Source organism: Plectropomus leopardus, unplaced genomic scaffold (genome assembly GCF_008729295.1).
Source record: "Plectropomus leopardus isolate mb unplaced genomic scaffold, YSFRI_Pleo_2.0 unplaced_scaffold64168, whole genome shotgun sequence".
Classification (NCBI taxonomy): Eukaryota; Metazoa; Chordata; class Actinopteri; order Perciformes; family Serranidae; genus Plectropomus; species Plectropomus leopardus.
The window spans coordinates 1-490 of NW_024670586.1; the positions used below are offsets into that span (position 1 = coordinate 1).

Genomic DNA, 490 nt, shown 5'->3' on the forward strand with positions numbered 1-490 from the left:
ATGATGATTTTGTTGTTTTTATTGTTATTATTGTTATTGTTATAATCTAATGCTTTATCACTCACGTTGTTGATCCAGGGGATGTAGGCGCTGACTCTAGTGAAGACGGAGGGCTTCTTGGGGTAGTTGCAGCCCATGCTAGAGCCGAAGCTCACCACACCATGAACGTCCCAGGAGCCATCAGAGTTCTGACAGTTCAGGGGACCACCAGAGTCTCCCTGAAGTGAACAGAGACAAAAGCGACATTTGGCAAAAGATGATTTTAGAGAAATGAATGTAGAGATTATGCTTGGGTGTAAGACTGGGATTTAGTTTTACAGGGACTGTTACTAAACATCAGACTCACGTTGCAGCTAGCCAGCTCTCCGTCTCCTCCAGCACAGACCATGTTGTTGGTCACCAGGCTGCCCCACCAGTCAGACCTGGTGCAGGTGGAGTGGCCAACCACAGGGAGGAGGGCCTGCTGCAGGATGTCGGCAATGGGACCTCC

The 490-nt window shown here is 49.0% G+C and overlaps 1 protein-coding gene across 1 annotated transcript; it reads right to left on the minus strand.

Moving 5' to 3' along the window:
• Positions 1-53: 53 nt before the first annotated feature.
• On the minus strand, positions 54-487 carry LOC121939867 (chymotrypsin-like elastase family member 2A; the record flags this gene model as incomplete). The annotated part of the gene is made up of 2 exons (XM_042482797.1): positions 54-218; positions 347-487. Coding segments are annotated over 2 exons (306 nt in total), but the record flags the coding sequence as incomplete, so codon positions are not given.
• Positions 488-490: the final 3 nt, after the last annotated feature.